General features: G+C 42.9%; 1 protein-coding gene across 4 annotated transcripts in view; it reads right to left on the reverse strand.

Moving 5' to 3' along the window:
* Window positions 1-17,822, reverse strand: part of LOC137618893 (trans-Golgi network integral membrane protein 1-like) — a 158,246-nt gene that overhangs the window by 13,409 nt on the left and 127,015 nt on the right. For all 4 annotated transcript variants that reach the window (XM_068349111.1, XM_068349101.1, XM_068349107.1 and 1 more), the window contains exon 3: window positions 13,197-13,390. In XM_068349111.1, the coding sequence (XP_068205212.1) occupies window positions 13,197-13,390 (194 nt within the window). The remainder of the gene's footprint in view (window positions 1-13,196; window positions 13,391-17,822) is intronic.

Genomic DNA, 17,822 nt, shown 5'->3' on the forward strand with positions numbered 1-17,822 from the left:
ATAGTCGAGATGTTGAGGCTCCGGCTAAACCTAGACCGGGACTCGAACTCGAGTCGGATTAAGGTTTCAGGTAGTCTTGGGAGGCGTTCACTGAATTGCGTCGATGCACAGTCCGCGGATAGCTTACCAGAAGTGAATGTCGATTGAATGTTAAGCCAACATTCATTATCTGATGGGAACAGCAGAGATGTAGGATCTGTCTCCCGGAGTTGTGGCAAAGGCTTATCTTCGGTCACTGCCTGAAGGGCTAATTCAACCATTTTGGTGACGCAAGGAGTGGGGGTCTGTTCGTCCACAAGAAACATGGTGTAAGTACTCTTGTGGGGGGTCAGCATGGTGTTTGTACAACCCCACTCATTTAAGGTTCGAACCCAAACAGACTGAGCCTGTTCCTTCGGAAAGATAACGGTCTCTTTAGGGACCTTATCTAGTCGGACAAGAGCCTCTTCCGTAAGCCGGGGAAAGGAAATTGAAGACCGGGAGGGAAGAACTCAAAATCTTCAATGGGCCTGGTCCCAAAACCCTCGATGGTCAACATTCCGTCCGTGAAAGGACAGTGGAGCGCCATTTTCCACGGGTTGTTCTTCGTGAAGGGTGGAAGTCTTGAGGCGTCCGGGATGAGGAACTGCTGTTGTTGAGGCAGTCCACTTTCCAGGGTATCTAGTCTTCTGGTGACGGCAGAAAGTATAGAACTAATCTGCTCTGTAACGACCCTCGACAACATATTCGTGAGGGCCTCCGGGTCGAGGTTGGTTGTGGTAATTAAGGGGGATGACTGCACTCCCGGGTCCTGAGACATAGGGGCAGTGCTAGTCGAGTCACTAGGAGCTCCGGGGAGGGGAGCCTTCTTGGGCTTCGATGATCCAGGTAGTGTAGGATTCTGACGAGTCCTCACTAAAGGTCTTTTCTGAGATTTGACCTTGGCAGGAACCGAGAGCGATCTTGGGGAGGATTCGTGGTTCCCTTCAAAACCAAGAAAGGAAAAATTATTAGAAGTTGGAGAAAAAGAGGGGCTAAGAAGAGAGGTCTTAGCGCCAGACCCACCTGCCTCACTTACAACCTTACCTGTGTCAGGTTCGTCAAAAACCATGGGCTCTATGTCTAAGGTCAGAGCCGTAACATTGTCTTCAATGGGGTCCGGGTCGTCAGGGATGTCTGTATCCTGGACGAGATTGAATTCTACGATTTCCGCAATGTCAGCAATTATAGGAGCCGCCACTTGCCTAGGCACTGCTGCCGAAGATTTTGCGTTCGGGTAGATAAGTCTACAATAATCTTCTGAGAGGACGTAGGGCTTCCTGGCCTTTACGTTACGGGCGAAGCCGCCTACCCACAATTTCAAAGTGGCTCTTGCTGAAGTTTTAACCGCCTGGGAACTCTGAAAGAACGGGGATAAGGTTAGCAAACCCGAGGACAAAATGATAAATGAACCCGAAGATTCATAACAGAAGTCAATGATTATCTATCATATTGATGTCGCCCAGTGAAGGGAAGTAAATACAAAAATGACTGAAAGAGGCTCACCGAATCTGAAGCGAGGGTGGAGATAAGGTCATAACAGATAAGGCAGTTGTCAGGGTGCCATACCACAATATCGTCCATCTGGATCCCACAGTCCACGTGGGACCGACAGACAGCATGGCCGCAAGGCTGGTGAAGGATGGCCGCGCAGGCTGTCATCCGGCAACGGACCACCTGTAAAAGGAATAGTCCATGAGCATCTACTAGTTTCTCTATAAGGGGTCCCGGAGGGTCCGGGACCTGCCAGTTAATAAAATAAATGTATAGCCTTAGACTAAACATGCAGAGAACTGAGACTATTCCAATAGCAATCCGGCAGAGCCGGGTATGAAAAAGGATGCAAAAAACAGTGATTAATATATAATCATAACTAGTTCCGGGGCCCCCGTGGCCGGGGAACAGGGTTGGTAAGTAAACTTAAAGTAAACTTAAAGTAACTTAAACTTAAAGTACCCAAGATACATCCTTAAAGTACATAAATAGAAAACGCCAATTATGATCAAAAACTAATGTCTGTAATGAATAGGGCTCCCGGAGGGAGAATATTAATCAAAACCGTGTCAGTGTCAACCGATCATGTAGTTAAGAGCTCGGCGGCTCCGATGTCTGATGACGGGAGGGTACAACGGGAGAGCGCGGGGGGAGCCAGTGGAACCCCCCCCCTACCTTACCTGAGGTACCGGGACAAAGGTAATGATTCATGTAGAATATAAAATAATGATATGGGATATAATAAGTCCTATACGGACGATAATAGCATGAGGTACCGTAGGGGAGGACACTCCTAATATAAGTGCTCATTCTAACAACCGTAATTAAAAGCAAGGTTACACCAAGGTGCAGATATACCGACTAATCACGTGTGATAGTCCCCGGTGGTCCCGGCCTTCCCCCTCCCCGACCGATGGCGACGGGAGGGGGGAGACGAAACCGCCCGGTATGAATGAATGAGACTAAGTCATACCCCGTTGGTATACTCAGTCCTCAATATGTCGGAACGTTGATGGAAGACTGAGGTACAAGCATACTTGACCCGTAAATCATAACCAACAACCATCGAGTGAGAGGAAGGGTGTACACTGAAGGGGGGGGGGATGGAATAACCTCCCCAACTTGTTGGGGGGGGGGGTGTAATGGTACAGGGAAATCGCCAGTGCGCAGTGGTAGACAGGGCTACCAACTGGAGATCCCCTAATCATGACATGAAAATCCCAAAAATATGATCATAACGGAGTAAGCAATAAATATAATATCAATGCACAAATACATAAAAATAATTAATGAATTAAAAGCGAAATCACGTAAGTAAGGTTAGGCATGCAGAAAAAATATGGCGAGAGAGGGACTCGGCCGAGTGGTAGGGGAGGAAGCATGACGCCATCAGCAGATGGAAAGCAGGGGTACCAACCTAGTTACTGAAGCGGTAGATCGAACAGTAAAAACAACAAAATACGCGAGAGTCCCACTCGAACCAAACGTAAAACTAGGTGGAGCGTAATAAAACAAAAGGTTTTACTAATAATAAGTGAGATGGTCGAAATTAAAGCTCCTAGAACTAGCGAAACAATCTCAATGTTGACGCTATCCACCAACATGCACGAATGCAGGCATACCAACATAACCTACTCCTGATGAAACGCTAACACCGATATCATAGGATAACATAAAATAAATGCTATATGAAAGCATAAAGTCGGTGTACTAAATGAATATTGCTATATGAAAGCATAAAGTTGGTGTACTAAATGAATATAAGGAAAAAACTCCTAAAGGATCGAACGAATATAAAAGACGGACGAACTAACGAGACAAAGGGCAGAGGCGAAAGAAAGAACGGGGACGCCGCTCATATATAAACACTTCTAAATAATAAAAACAAAGATGACACTGCCCAATCTCGTTAAAAACTCATGGATAAGGTACTTAACTTCGATGGGGTATCTTGGGAATCGGCCATCGAGAGAAAGTTGATGATAAATCCAATGAAACACACGAAATAAAAAACTTGGACTAATATCAAACAGGTGCTTGAAAGGAGTGATGGGCAAGCGTGGGTTGAGTTAGTAGTACTGGTCTGCGAGGCAGGGGAGGTTGAACGGCACCTCACTATTGGGGGATTTCGAAGAGGAGAAATCTAAATGGTACGAGACCTCTGGTATTTCGCCCCAGTCTATACCGACACCATTAGGTGAGCGAGCTAGTTCAACCTAGCATTCCTTTACATTTTTTCTCTGGTAATATTAGCAGTTATATTCCTTTGAAATGGTGCTTAAGGAGCATTTCACTGCGCGGCACAGGGATTGAGCCCAGAAAATCATTCTAAAATAAGTAACAACGTCAAAACAGATATGTCATATATAAACTATTAACAACATCAAAAGCAAATATGTCATAAATAAACTATAAAAAGACTCATGTCTGCCTGGTCAACAAAAAAGCATTTGCTCCAACTTTGAACTTTTGAAGTTCTACTGATTCAACCACCCGATTAGGAAGATCATTCCACAACTTGGTAACAGCTGGAATAAAACTTTTAGAGTACTGCGTAGTATTGAACCTCGTGATGGAGAAGGCCTGGCTATTAGAATTAACTGCCTGCCAAGTATTACGAACAGGATAGAATTGTCCAGGGAGATCTGAATGTAAAGGATGGTCAGAGTTATGAAAAATCTTATGCAACATGCATAATGAACTAATTGAACGACGGTGCCAGAGATTAATATCTAGATCAGGAATAAGAAATTTAATAGACCGTAAGTTTCTGTCCAACAAATTAAGATGAGAATCAGCAGCTGAAGACCAGACAGGAGAACAATACTCAAAACAAGGTAGAATGAAAGAATTAAAACACTTCTTCAGAATAGATTGATCACCGAAAATCTTGAAAGACTTTCTCAATAAGCAGCACTTTATCAATAGATGGTGAATTCCTTTTTCAAGAACTACCTACAGTAGTAGGTGGGTGAGATGATTCCCGAGGAACTTTTTCTCCTGTTTTTAATGTCTTTACATAGGCATTAGATTTATTTAACAATCTCTTGGCATGCCCTACGCTTACATGCTCAATTATTGATTTATTGAGGCCAGCCTCTTCTAACTTATAAAACTGGCAGCTCCTATCATTAGATTTATGATAAGTGTTGCAGTTTAAGCACCTTGCCTCAAGTGTACATTCCCCATGGTAAATATTGGAGCAAGTATTACAAATTTTATCATTCTTGCAAACTTTGGAAGAATGCCAAAATTTAAAGCAATTATAACATTGCAATGGCTTCTGCTTAAAAGGTTGAACTCTAATCCTTTCATTTTCTCTGTCTACGTGGAAAGGTACATCAGCATCCTGGAAAATAAGAACAATCATTGATGTTCCAGGTACTTTACGTACTTTCCACACTGATAGTGGACACATAGCCAATATCTCCTCTTCGGTAAATTCATATAGATCCCTACTGAAAACCACTCCCCTTCCATAGCTCAAGTTTAGATGGGGTTTGATGTCCAATTTTATATCATCATTTACTGTCTTCAAATTGGACAATATAACAGACTGTGTGTATGACTTGGCCTTTAACAAGTAACTTTTCTTACCAAATCGAGATATATCTCCAGGTGCGATCGTTCCTACCTTCCTCTGAAGAAATTTGCAGATCTTGAAATAATTTTCCGTACTGCCTGTAGATTGATCAAGAAGCCACATTGGTGGTTTTGGCTTTCTTTGGGATGGCATATCTACCTCTATATCTTTATCAACCCGTCTGCTGGTCTGTAGACATCCAAATCTTTAGGTGCCCCATCACACAGAGCACCCTTAATACTCATTTTACCTACTTTAATATTAACAATGTTACGGCTTGCATTAAATGCTTCCTCATGACAATTAAATGATAACCAAGAATTCCAATTATCATCTTGAAGTTTTATTCTAATTTCTCTTATTAATCCGTAACACTCAAATATTTTATGTAGCATATCATAATTAGCTTCTAATGGGATTTGGGTAACGTGCAGGACATTCAGTTTTCCTCTGTTGCCCAAATTACCCTTTTTTCAAATGTTTAAAGACTAGTCCTTTTCAGTTCCTATGTCACCAACGGAATTTTTTTAAAATGAATTGCCAGAGGTTGTTAACAGTGCCGGGGGCGAATCAGCATATCCAGGGGAGGGGGGGGGTCATTGTCACAAGAATCCATAAGAAAAAAGAAAAGAGAAGTGTGATATTTGAAACAATTTGATTCACCTACTTGAGAACATTAAGGCACCACATGTTGGGAAGGAAATTTGCACTCTCCACTACCGGCACAGATGGTCCACTCCATACCCTACCCGAAGGATAGCACCAAAACAGATATAGAGTCACAGGTGTATGCTGAACCCGCCTGTTAGGACTGAAACCAAGAAACTATGGAATCCTCCTCCCCATATCTTTAATGATGGGCTTCTGGCCAAAAGCCGAGAGTTCTACACCCAGCAATGGATCCCCCTGGAATCCGATGACTCAACGCTTGAAAATAGTTCCGCCAAAAAGGTCCAAACCATCTTCGGTATGGCTGAGATCATCCAATACTCTCACATATAGCTTTGAGCACAAACACCTCCCAACCGTGGCATCTTTCCCATTCATCAAAGCAGGCAGCAATACCGGATGTAGAAACATCCGCCCAAGTGACAATAACAGATGTAGAAACGTCCATGCCATAAAAAAAAAAAAAACATATATATGTAAATATATACACATATACATATGGGAAATTTTACTCATAGGGTTGGGACAGCAACATGAAAGAAAGTTTATAATATTAGGAGAAGGTTGAAGTAATATAAAGAGGAAGAAAAAGATGAGAGAGAGAAATTTAGATTCAAACTGGGGAGCAATTTCCCCAAGTTCAAGAGCCCTCTTGCCCTACACCAAGTTTCAGCACGGGAATAGAATGCCGTGCTGAAGCTCAATGACTTCATCAAGGCATTCTCTCATTAAGAGGGTAGTGGCATTGAGTGGAGAGATATTCCTTCCATGACACCAACCACAGAAGACTCTCCATTTAGCCTGGTAGACTGAGGCCGAGAACTTGCGCAAGTAACCAGACATTCTTTACGCAACTTGTCGTGAAAAGCCCTTCTGAGAGCGGAGACGCTGGATAGTCTCCACGCACGAAGTCGAAGCGACTGTACTGTTCTGTGAAAGATGTTCGCGTGTGGTTGTTGGAGTAGATCTGGTCGTAAAGGAAGCTCTCGCGGTATATCTAGTAGATCATTCTGCGTGATGCCATAGCAGAGCTACCGGGGTCACCTTTAGATCTTTGGATGCTTTGGTCTTATTGAGAAGTCCTCTCATCAGAGTAAATGGGGGAAAGGCGTACAAATCGATATTGTCCCATCGTTGTTGAAATGTATCCTGCCATAGAGCAGGAGGGTCCAGGACTGGAGAACAGTACAGAGGAAGCTTGCTGTTCAGAGATGTTGCGAACAGGTCTACAGACAAGTAAACCGTGTAAAGTCAGGCCTTTGTTGGCTATCTGACGAATCAAAGACCATTCGGAGCCTATATCTGAGTCGCTCTGCTCACATTGTCGGCGAGCACATTCCTCTTGCCGGGAATGAAGAGTGCTGAGAATCTTTGCTGCAAGATGGCATAGAGGCTGGGAAATGGTACTGCCCTGTTTGTTTATGTAAGCCACTACTTTGGTGTTAATGCTCATCAACACCACAGTGTGACCTGCCAGCAACTGTTGGAACTGATGAAGAGATAGGTAGGCTGCTCTCATCTCTAATAGATTTATTGCTGGTACCTTTCTGACTCTGACCAAAGGCTGGAGATAGTATGGTGCAGCAGGTGAGGCCTCCACCCTTTTTTTATGCATCTGTGAAGAGCATCAAATCCGGAGGAAGAACGAGAAGATTCTGGCCCATTCGATGATTTTCATCTGCCATCCACCTATTCAAGTCTGTCACCTGATCCTGAGTTACAGGAACTCGGGTGTCCGTTGGATCGGTGTTGGTTCCACACGGACTTTAGCTGCCCTTTGCAGGGGTCTTATCCTGAGGCGGCTGTTTGGAACTGGACGGATGAGAGAGGTTAGATGACCTAGCAGACTCAACCATCAAAAGGCTGGAAGGACTTCTTTTCTGAGGAAGGGTGCAGCCATTTCTCTGTCTGTGTACTCTTTCGTCTGATGGGAAGACTTTCTTGAACGGTGTCTTATCATATCGAGGTATACCACCCTTTGAGAAGGTTGCAGTAATGATTTCTTGCCATTTATTAGGATCCCCAGATCCTGACAAAACTTGAGAAGCATGTCTCGGTGATGAAGAAGGGTTGTCTCCATGTCTGCCAGGATTAGCCAATCGTCCAGATATCTGAGGAGACGAATGCAGTTCCTGTGACCCCAACATGACACTAGGGCAAACACTCTGGTGAATACCTGAGGAGCTGTCGCGAGACCGAAGCATAGAGCCTTGAACTGTTATATCTTTTTCTCGTGTAGGAACCTTAGATACTTCCTTGAAGACGGAGGGATTGGAATCTGGATGTATGCATCCTTTAGATCCAATGTGCGCATGAAGTGCCTTGGGCAAACCACTTGAATGACCGTGTCTGCCGTCTCCATTCTGAACAGTGTTGCACTAACTTGTTAAGAGGAGAGAGATCGATGACTAGTCTCCAGCCTTCAGTCACCTTTTTCACTAGAAAATTGGACTGTAAAAGCCTGGGGACCTGTCCGTAACCTCTTAGAGAGCGCTCTTCTGCAGCATGGTCTGGACTTCGACCCTGACGGCCAAGCTCCTTTGCAGATCCCTTCGCATAGAAGCTTAAATGCACTGGATACAGAGTCAGAGGAGGAAGAAAGGGTTCTGCCCCGTGAAACTGCCACCTCTGCCAGAGGTGCTGCAGGAATCCTCCCACAGGTGGTAGATGGAGAGGAATGACATTCCTAGTCGGAGTGACCACCTCGGCCACTTCCCTTTCCTCCCTTCTTACCTCTGAAGGAGTTGGTTCCTTTCTGGCCTTTGGATGAAAAGGGCAGCTTAGACACCTTTGTAGGTCCTGAGGACCTAGAAGCTGAAGGGTGAGAAGAAGGTGCTTGCTGATTACGAGATGACTGGGAAGGTCTACCATAGGGCCATGACATAAGAATTGTTTGACTATTTCCTCCACCATTCAGCAGACCTCTCTATCTCCACTGGGATGAAGAGAGAAGAACCCTCAAGGGTGGAGTTCCTTAACCCAGAGACTTTCACTTTCGGCACTTGTTTGCAGAATTTCCCGATGATGGTATCCCTTCACTTGAGTACAGCATTCGCCAACAAGTTGAGGAAATACCTCACAGCTGTGAGAGTATATATAAAGGTGGCTGGGTACCCCCTAGCCTACCTGATCAAGCAATTAGGCAGGGTTGCCACCTCGCACTTAAAGTCTAATGGCTGCCTTCCAGCTTCACCGAAAGATAATCTAAATAAATAAAGGAAGCTTTGTTAGTATGGGAACAAACAGATGTTCTCCTGGCTGAAAATGCAATAATCTGAATTTCCAAAAATCCAAGCAAGAGGTCATGCCACTTAAACAATAAATATTGTACAAAAAATAGAAGTTATAGTAAAACAAACTGAGGGAAATAAAAAATTTCCTTACTTTCACTAATAATGGGGTTGGTGCCATTTTTAAACTGCTGTACCTTGGTAGTATTGTTTTATCCACTACTGAAATGTACAATAATGTATTGGAAAAAATAAACAAGGCTTCATGTGGCTTTGGCATTGTGTATTGTGAAGATTAGAAGTTTTCTAGAACAAACACCCTTTGACTTAACCACTAAAACATAAAGTACTGCATATAAAGCAGTATGCATCTAAATTCTCCTCTGTCATTCAGAGGCCTGGACTCTTTATTTCAATACCATCTCAAGCAAATGGAAGATTTTCATATTTCCTGTTTGCAAGAAATTAGGGGCCTCACCTATAAAGATAGGATTCCACACAGATTCTGGAACAGATAGCATGCACAGGCATAGAAGTCATACTCACCAGATGCTAACTACGCTGGGGTGTATCTGATGTACAGCTCTCAAAACATTCTATACGGACTACTGAAAAATTGCCACCAAAGACTAGACAGCCCCAACAGGAGAGATAAAACAAGCCAAATCAACTTTAATGAAAGGCAAGAATTCCACGAATTAATCTGGAAACCGCTGCTAGTAATTGTCTGGTCTTCACAACAAATGTTATCAAATAGGTCCCTGACCTACAGCAGGGCCATGACTTGCACAACTTAGAAAGGCAGCAGCCACACACCAAACTAGAGGTCCTTGCAGTTCAAAATTCTTATCTGACATGTCCCACACATGGTACATTATGCAAGTCCAGAACTGGGCTGGTAAGCCTTAATAATGCACAAAGCCTGAGTTAGTTGTAGCACAAAGTCTAAGAACTCATCATTGCTACTGAAGAACTTTAAATGATGTCATTGGTTATGGTGGGCTACTATTAGATGATCTTACATTAGATTACAGTATATATACAATATATACTGTATAGTATAAAAATTATTATTTCTACATTTTAAAATAAATAGGCACCATGTATATGTATATTTGTAGTAACACATTACTATTGGTTACATTAGGGAATCTGAATGCTAATAGGTGGTGTGGGCTAATGATGTCATGTCTAGGCTGCCATAAGGAAAAACAGGATATCGAACATTTACATCAGAGGAATATCTCACTGAATCCAATATCTTTGAACTTACGGGGGCGGATTAATGCCTTTTTTAAAGGGCAAGACTTTGACATTCTTACCACTTAATAAGGTGACTTGGACATTTCCAAACTGCATAGGATTTTTGCCTCTGACCTTTGGTTTTGCGATGCCAGGGCGATTTATCGTGAAAATTAGTGTTTTTCAAATTCTATCTCCTCCCATGATACTTTATATTAAGACCTAGGATTACTACCCCATATAGACCTGATGTAGCAAGTTTTTTCCTACAAGTAATTTTTTTACTCGAAATCAATTTTTCCATTACGGGAAAAAAAAAAAAAAAACTATAAAACAGGGAAAAGAACTAAGAACCAAAACATGAAACCAAAATTGGAAAAAAGGGTTCCATTTTATTGTTTTACAGTATAATGACTTTCTAAGTTTTATACCAAATTTTAATGTTATATCTTTCACACTAAGGGAGAAGATAGAATTTGAAGGTCATTAAATATAGTTTTCAGAAATGGGCGTTCAAAGTTTTTCTTTGTATTTTTACAAAGACAATATTCATAAATCATGATTATTATGAATTTTATGTTCCTTTTTTGGATATTAATAAACCAAAACAATGTTATTTACCATTATTCAATCATAAATGAAGATCCCTTTGCTCAATTTGCTTCTTTAGGCAAGAAGTTCGCTCCTTCATAATCTCTCTCCTTCACTAACTCTGCTAATATGGCTGATAACTCTTATTAGAACCAAGTTTCTACTTCCTTATGTTAGCAAGATTTTGAAAATGTCTTTTCCTCTTTGGCATGATGAAATTCTTGCCAAAACCAAGAAAAACAGATGTTAAAGCCAGTGAATGTCAGAGGTTAAATTCAAAACATGTACTCTCTCTGTGCTAGCGCTGAAGGCCCAAGGGTGTAATTATTGTGTAATACTTTGTCTTATGACTCATGGAATCTATATGGATGCCATTACTCACAACTTGTTTTATATTAAACGTAATAATTATCTAAATTTACGATAACAGAAATACTGCATTTTCTTGTTGGGATCAATGTTTTTGGTTTAATGAGTTACTTCAACTAATTATCCTCTAACTATGAAAGTAAGAGGAATTTTGACAAAATATTTCGTATACGCATTCTCCATTGCCATACGAAGCTCAGTGAATTTTTTCAGAATTTTTCGTTTTTCGTCCTATATCCTCATATATTGGCATACTGGCCAGGCCCCTTAAGAAAAACAGATTATACCACACTTTGTGTTCCGTGGAAAAAACTAATCATGACACCTCTTATCAGATTAACCACAGTGTTGTACCTGAAATGTATACAGTGATGCTTCGCAACATGAATTAATTGGTTCCATAAGGGCTTTCGTAAACTGTTTTTTTCATGTAGCGAGTCGCCGTTTGCATGTAAATAGCCTAATTGGTTCCAGACCCTAGAAAAACACCACATTAAATGATTATAAAAAGGATATGCACCACTAAACAGTACTAAATATATGAAAGTACTGTATTTTGATCATTTCATAATAAATCAACATTGATAATCTGAAAAAGAAGTGTTTGATTAAAGCAAACAGTAAAAATACAGTAACAAAAATGTGGAACCTTACCTTTGGAGTGAGGCGATGTCTGAGAGCGAAGTGCGGGGCGGTAGAGGAGGATGAAAACAGCAGAAAACGTTTACGTACAAGTGGCAGAAAATGTAAACACTTACCTTCACAAAACAGATTTACAAATGACAGAAGACATTAACACTTAATTTTAGGAAACACATCTACAAATGGCAGGAAATAATAACACTTAACTTTACGATAAACTTAAAATATAATTTTATTTTTTCCTTTTTCTATTTTTTTTTAATTTACGTTATCTATTTTCTAAATTTAATTACATTATGTACTTTCTTCATCACTGCCACTTTTCTTTCATTTCTCAGCTGGTGCTTGGTCTGCTTCTACCAAAGGCCTCTTCCTAAAATATTTCTGCCTGCTTCTTAAAATTTCCTGAGCACACTTAACTGCATGCCAGCCTCATATTTCTTGATTATTTCCATCTTCATCTCCATGGAAAACATCAGCCTCTTCTTTCCCTTGACATCAGCGACTTTCTTGGGACCCATATTCTAATGATATATTGTGAGTACCACATACGATAACAGTACGTACTGTAAAATTGTTACAAAAGTGAAATCACAAACACTAAGTCAATGCGAACGATACCGTTGCCGGAACGGGAAGACATAGGAACGCTGATGCGTAGATGCACGATGGTACAGTACAGTAGATGCCGACCAATAGGAGAGCAGGATCTCATGGTGGTAACTAGTATCAGAGTAGGGGATAACCAATTGGAATCCAGGAGGATGGTGGCGAGTTTATGAGCTGGCAGCGCGCGAATAATAAAATACGTCTCGGATACAGTCGGGCTCCCGCTCCTTACCACCTTTCGTTGTCTGAAACATTTATTGTGATCCGAGTCGTAAAAATTCTTCGCATCTCCTTTCATAAGCAGATTCTTTCGTAGCTAGAGGTTTGGCTGTATGTACTTTCAACATTAAGGAAAAATCAAAGAGGAGTATACTGTACAGTACCAGTGAAAGAGAGCTTGACTTATGCCACCTAGTGGAGGCATTATTATTCTCTACTAGAGCTACCCAATGAAATCTACTCTGGAACTCCTTTTTCAGTCAACATTCTATATAGATTTAGCTAGTACCTCTATACAAGAAGCCAATTGAATATGGAGTAGTTTCACTGAAACACTAGAACAGTATAGTATAAGAAAAACTACTTATAAAGATAAAAATACTAAATAAAACATGACTCATTTTATGATAAGGGGTAAATGCAATATATTTTACTGTTAAAGTACTGATAGAGATAAAGACACCAAAAAAAATATAATTCATGGAAAACTTAAACCTTTAAAATTCTCAATCTTATTCTACTGTACTTACCCTTTGTTTATTGTGGAAAACTAAGTAGAATATTATCACGGTCACCATAATTGTTAGGAAATATGCAAAAAAGTGTGAATCGGCATCAGTTGTGAACTGCCCATTATGATCCAGTTGTTCCAACTTTTCTGAATCCTCTTCTCCATCTACTACACCTTTAGTTACCTCACTTTCAAATTCATTGTCATCATATGCTGGAATGAAAATAAATTATTTCAAAAAGCCCTTTTTGAAATAAAAGTTAATCATCTCAATACTTATCTAATATTCACATTACAATACATTTTGTAAGTGTAGCTTGGTTGACAAAATGACAAATTTCTAAAGTAATTTGTATTTTTCTTGACTACAGTCAGCCCTCAATATTTGAGAGTTCTATCTTTGCAGATTTGATCATTCACGAGAACTGTATAAGCTATTAAATAAAAAAATCATGTACAGTATTCGTGGTTTCATGAAAAATGTTATTTTCATTAGTAAAATAAATTTTTGAATATACTTACCCGATAATCATGTAGCTGTCAACTCCGTTGCCCGACAGAAATCTACGGACGGGATACGCCAGCGATCGCTATACAAGAGGGGGGTGTACTCACCAGCGCCATCTGTGGTCAGGTACTCCAGTACTTCTTGACAACACCACCTCAATTTTTTCCTCGGTCCACTGGTTCTCTATGGGGAGGAAGGGTGGGTCAATTAAATCATGATTATCGGGTAAGTATATTCAAAAATTTATTTTACTAATGAAAATAACATTTTTCAATATTAATCTTACCCGATAATCATGTAGCTGATTCACACCCAGGGGGGTGGGTGAAAACCAGTGTACATGTTAATCAAGAAGCTAAGTATCCCGTATTTCATTTTATCAGTTATTCAAAATAACAAATGAAATTATAAGTACCTGGTAAGGAAGTCGACTTGAACCATTACTCTGCCTTTAATAAGTACGTCTTCCTTACTGAGCGCAGCGGTCCTCTTAGGAGGCTGAACAACTCTTAGGTGCTGAAGTATAAAGGGCTGCAACCCATACTAAAGGACCTCATCACAACCTCTAACCTAGGCGCTTCTCAAGAAAGAATTGACCACCCGCCAAATCAACTAGGATACGGAAGGCTTCTTAGCCCACCGTACAACCCAAAACAACAATAAAAGCATTCAAGAGAAAGGTTAAAAAGGTTATGGGATTATGGGAATGTAGTGGCTGAGCCCTCACCTACTACTGCACTCGCTGCTACGAATGGTCCCAGGGTGTAGCAGTTCTCGTAAAGAGACTGGACATCTTTGAGATAGAATGATGCAAACACTGACTTGCTCCTCCAATAGGTTGCATCCATAATACTCTGCAGAGAACGGTTCTGTTTGAAGGCCACTGAAGTAGCCACAGCTCTCACTTCATGTGTCCTTACCTTCAGCAAAGCAAGGTCTTCATCCTTCATGTGAGAATGAGCTTCTCTAATCAGAAGCCTTATGTAATAAGAAACTGCGTTCTTAGACATAGGCAGCGAAGGTTTCTTAATAGCACACCATAAGGCCTCTGATTGTCCTCGCAAGGGTTTTGACCTTTTAAGATAGTACTTAAGAGCTCTGACAGGGCAAAGTACTCTCTCCCGTTTGTTACCCACCAAGTTGGAAAGGCTAGGAATATCGAACGATTTAGGCCAAGGACGTGAAGGAAGCTCATTTTTTGCCAAAAAACCGAGCTGTAAGGAACATGTAGCCGTTTCCGATGTGAAACCTATGTTCCTGCTGAAGGCGTGAACCTCACTTACTCTTTTGGCTGTTGCAAGGCAGACGAGGAAAAGAGTTTTGAGAGTGAGGTCTTTGAAAGAGGCTGACTGGAGAGGTTCAAATCTAGATGACATAAGGAACCTTAGGACTACGTCTAGATTCCAGCCTGGAGTGGACAACCGACGTTCTTTAGAGGTCTCAAAAGACCTAAGGATGTCCTGCAGATCTTTGTTGGAGGAAAGATCCAAGCCTCTGTGGCGGAAAACCGCTGCCAACATACTTCTGTACCCCTTGATCGTAGGAGCTGATAGAGATCTAACATTCCTAAGATGTAACAGGAAGTCAGCAACTTGGGTTACAGTGGTACTGGTAGAGGAAACTGCATTGGTTCTGCACCAGCTACGGAAGACTTCCCACTTAGATTGATAGACTCTGCGAGTGGATATCCTCCTTGCTCTGGCAATCGCTCTGGCTGCCTCCTTCGAAAAGCCTCTAGCTCTAGAGAGTCTTTCGATAGTCTGAAGGCAGTCAGACGAAGAGCGTGGAGGCTTGGGTGTACCTTCTTTACGTGAGGTTGACGTAGAAGGTCCACTCTTAGAGGGAGAGTTCTGGGAACGTCGACCAGCCATTGCAGTACCTCTGTGAACCATTCTCTTGCAGGCCAAAGGGGAGCAACCAGCGTCAGCCGTGTCCCTTCGTGAGAGACGAACTTCTGAAGAACCCTGTTGATGATCTTGAACGGCGGGAATGCATACAGGTCGAGGTGGGACCAATCCAGCAGAAAAGCATCCACGTGAACTGCTGCCGGGTCTGGAATCGGGGAACAGTACAATGGGAGCCTCTTGGTCATCGAGGTAGCGAACAGATCTATAGTTGGCTGACCCCACAGGGCCCAAAGTCTGCTGCACACGTTCTTGTGAAGGGTCCATTCTGTGGGGATGACTTGACCCTTCCTGCTGAGGCGATCTGCCGAGACATTCATATCGCCCTGAATGAACCTCGTTACCAGCGTGAGCTTTCGACTTTTTGACCAAATGAGGAGGTCCCTTGCGATCTCGAACAGCTTCCTCGAATGAGTCCCTCCCTGCTTGGAGATGTACGCCAAGGCTGTGGTGTTGTCGGAGTTCACCTCCACCACCTTGTTTAGCAGGAGGGACTTGAAGTTCCTTAAGGCCAGATGAACTGCCAACAACTCCTTGCAATTGATGTGAAGCGTTTCCTGTTCCTGGTTCCATGTCCCCGAGCATTCCTGTCCGTCCAATGTCGCGCCCCAGCCCGAGTCTGATGCGTCCGAGTAGAGATGAAGGTCGGGGGTCTGAACAGCTAATGAGAGACCCTCCTTGAGAAGAATGTTGTTCTTCCACCACGTTAGAGTAGCCCTCATCTCTTTGGAAACAGGAATAGAGACCGCCTCGAGCGTCATATCCTTGTTCCAGTGAGCTGCAAGATGGTACTGAAGGGGGCGGAGGTGGAGTCTCCCTAACTCGATGAACAGGGCTAACGATGAAAGAGTCCCTGTTAGACTCATCCACTGCCTCACCGAGCATCGGTTCTTCTTCAGCATGCTCAGGATGCACTCTAGGGCTTGGTTGATTCTTGGGGCCGACGGAAAAGCCCGAAAAGCTCGACTCTGAATCTCCATTCCCAGGTAAACGATGGTTTGGGAAGGAACGAGCTGGGACTTCTCTAAATTGACCAAGAGACCCAGTTCCTTGGTCAAATCCAAAGTCCATCTGAGACTCTCCAGACAGCGACGACTTGTGGGGGCTCTTAAAAGCCAGTCGTCTAAATAAAGGGAGGCTCTGATGTCTGCCAAGTGAAGAAATTTCGCAATATTCCTCATCAGTCGCGTAAACACAAGGGGTGCCGTGCTTAGGCCAAAGCACAGGGCTTGGAATTGGTACACAACCTCTCCAAAGACGAATCTCAGAAAAGGTTGGGAGTCTGGATGGATGGGAACGTGAAAGTAGGCGTCTTTCAGATCCAACGAGACCATCCAGTCCTCCTGCCTGACCGCTGCTAGGACCGACTTCGTCGTCTCCATAGTGAACGTCTGCTTGGTGACATAAGCATTGAGCGCACTGACGTCCAGCACCGGTCTCCAACCTCCTGTCTTCTTGGCCACCAGGAAGAGACGGTTGTAAAAGCCCGGGGATTGATGGTCCCGGACTATCACCACTGCCTCCTTCTGTAACAGGAGCGACACCTCTTGATGTAACGCTAGCCTCTTGTCCTTCTCCTTGTAGTTGGGAGAGAGGTTGATGGGAGATGTGGTCAGAGGGGGATTGCGGCAGAACGGAATTCTGTAACCCTCCCTTAGCCACTTGACAGACTGAGCGTCTGCACCTCTTCTTTCCCAGGCTTGCCAGAAGGTCTTGAGTCTGGCTCCTACAGCTGTCTGGAGAGGAGGGAAGTCAAAGCTTGCTTTTCGTGGACTTGGCACCTTTCTTGGACTTGCCCCTGTGACTGTCTCCACGGGAACTTCCTCGGCTGGGGGCTCTGCCACGAAAGGGCGGAATGAATCTGGTAGCAGGTGTATCAGCTACAGGGGTGCGGTAAGATCTCGGCACTGAAGGTACGATTTTAGCCTTACGTGCTGAAGAGGCCATGAGGTCATGCGTATCTTTCTGGATAAGAGCCGCAGCCATCTCCTTGATTAGCTCCTCCGGAAACAGGAACTTGGAGAGAGGAGCAAACATCAACTGTGACCTCTGGCAAGGGGTGATACCAGTAGATAAGTAGGAGCATAGATGTTCCCTTTTCTTGAGGACTCCTGAGACAAAAATAGAAGCAAGTTCGCCAGAACCATCGCGAATTGCTCTGTCCATACAGGACATGATCAGCATGGCCGAGTCTTTGTCAGAAGGGGCAGTCTTTTTGCTCAAGGCCCCCAGG

Source organism: Palaemon carinicauda, chromosome 2 (assembly GCF_036898095.1).
Source record: "Palaemon carinicauda isolate YSFRI2023 chromosome 2, ASM3689809v2, whole genome shotgun sequence".
Lineage (NCBI taxonomy): Eukaryota > Metazoa > Arthropoda > Malacostraca > Decapoda > Palaemonidae > Palaemon > Palaemon carinicauda.